The sequence below is a fragment of the Hypoxylon trugodes genome (assembly GCF_022578975.1).
Source record: "Hypoxylon trugodes strain CBS 135444 unplaced genomic scaffold F4822scaffold_45, whole genome shotgun sequence".
Taxonomy (NCBI): Eukaryota; Fungi; Ascomycota; class Sordariomycetes; order Xylariales; family Hypoxylaceae; genus Hypoxylon; species Hypoxylon trugodes.
The window spans coordinates 1-2,143 of record NW_026250060.1 but is presented as its reverse complement, the minus strand read 5'-3'; the positions used below and the strand labels follow the sequence as shown (position 1 = coordinate 2,143).

The following is a 2,143-nucleotide window of genomic DNA, read 5'->3' as shown; positions in this document are numbered from 1 at the left end:
AGTGACGTGTGTCCTTCAAAGCATCTTCCCAATGCTGCAAGCCGTTGCTACGCGCGAGCTGGCTTCACGTTCGGGATATTGCCACGAGTCCTTGATGACAAGGGGCGTCCGCGGGTCTCTGTCGCTGCGGACCTTCCAACAGGTTGTGGCCCGAGAATGAGATGTGTAAAGTCAAGTGGAGGTAGCGAATTGACGCGACGCCAGGGAGCTAGTTTTCGTCCTAAATAAACATGGGGAGCAGGGACAAGGTTAGAGCTGGTTCCAGGGCAACAGAGGACAGTCCATGCTCAGTTTCTAGCGCTACGCGAGCCCCCATGCAGAGTCTTGCCCCTCCAAGAAGATGCAAGGTGATCTACGATGCGCGGTCCCCCGGATAGAGAGCTAAGGTCGGGATAACACGCGTAGTGTTAAAAATTGAGAATTAGTTACTTCCGTGCGCTAAAAGCTCGAAAAAGGAAACACATTAAATCCGAGATTGACGCTTAATCAACATCCCACATGATTGGTCACTTAAATCCCGACTGGCACTTGTATCTGACCCCGCAAGAGCTCATTTTACTTCTGAGTGAGGGGCTCTCGTGTGTATGAGTTAGACGGGTTAATACCACAGTTTGCGGATCTTGCTTGGCCTTAAACAAATCGCCTCAGAAGGCCTCAATTCTTATGGCTGCTATGTATAGGAAGCACTTCACCCCTCTGGAATCTGACCCGTTCATTTTCACTTCTTTGATCCGCTCCCTTGGAGCTCCTTCGTCTCTGGCCTTTGAAGATGTTTATTCCCTAGATAAACCACAAGTTCCCCCACATCCAGCTCTTGCTTTGATTCTTGTATTTCCTACAAGCGAGAAGTGTGAGAAACAGACGATGCTCGAGGACTCAAAGCGAAGTGAATATGTTGATGGTGGAGAGAACGACGATATCATCTGGTTTAAGCAGACCATCAACAATGCATGTGGAAATTATGGGTCAATTATCGTACAAGCCCGCTGTCAGCCACACGAGGATAATGTGAACAAATGGTTGTTCTTTGAGGATAATTCGGAGGAACGGCTGATAAAGGAGAACATGCGCGTCCCAATACTTCATGTGAAGGATTGCAAATAGTACATCATTAGGAGGATCGCCGTTCCAACGGTAGCATGGAAGCTGTTGTTGGTAGGTACGTACGTAAATGAAAAAAAAAAAACAATATAACAAGTAAAGCAAAGTAATGAGGGTGAGACGATGTGTATTATGATGTCTGAGGAAGAAAGGTCTATCTACCTGAGTAGGCAAGAAGGGTAACCTATTTAAAGGAACAACATGCTGACTAAGTAGATCACATGTTCTTCATTATGCAACCATCAGCTGTAATGTCTTCTTGCAATTTTCCAGCATCATCTGAAGCATATCTACCGTCTTGGCACAGGCATCGTCTCGTATCTTGTTCGCCGGGTCGTAGAGAAGGCAATATATCTGGTTCAGCTGTCCACGTAGGTGTATGTGAGCTAGGTAGCTGTCGATGACATCCGACGGAAACCCCCAGCCCTGCGCGACTTTGGCATTCGGGTAAGGTACTAGATCTTGGTATCGTAATAAGCTCGATTGAGGAAGGGGTAGTTCGTCGTGGAGATCACTAGATCGATCTATTGGTGTGGGACGTGGCAACGTCGGGAGAAGCGCCTACCATTCCAGCTGGAAACATATCCAGAATGCAAAAGATAACTCTGTGTCCTCGGAGGATAGCGCACTAGGCTCCAACTTTGAAAGGCGTTCAAGGTGCCTATTTCATAGTTAGTCGGCGTTTAGGGGGTGTACGACGTTGTCGGCTTACGGTCGAGGAATCACCTGCAATATCTGGCTCGCCCAATAGATATATGTCGAGCTTTTTACAACCTGGCCAAGTTGTGCATGGTATAGTCTGGCTAGGATCTGTACCTGTACCTGGATATGGTTCAACGTGAGCCCGGCTATGTGATGTCCTATGATGTCTGTCGCCAGCGCAAAGTAGGCCAGCCCAGGGATTACATTCACATTTCGCTTCTGTGCCGGGTCGTCCAGTCGTACCACGTCCGGTATCTTGCCTCTATGAAGATAATCTCCCCAAGAGCAAGCACAAGCAAGACGAGAGCGCTAGAGATATCTCGAGGGATGCTAGGTTTCC

General features: G+C 48.1%; 1 protein-coding gene across 1 annotated transcript; it reads left to right on the top strand.

The window, feature by feature from the left end:
- The first annotated feature begins 219 nt into the window (after positions 1 to 219).
- On the top strand, positions 220 to 1,213 carry F4822DRAFT_236270 (uncharacterized protein). Its single transcript, XM_051454226.1, has one exon. The coding sequence runs from the start codon at positions 664 to 666 to the stop codon at positions 1,102 to 1,104; it is 441 nt and encodes a 146-aa protein (XP_051308283.1). The 5' UTR covers positions 220 to 663; the 3' UTR covers positions 1,105 to 1,213.
- The last annotated feature ends 930 nt before the right edge of the window (positions 1,214 to 2,143 follow it).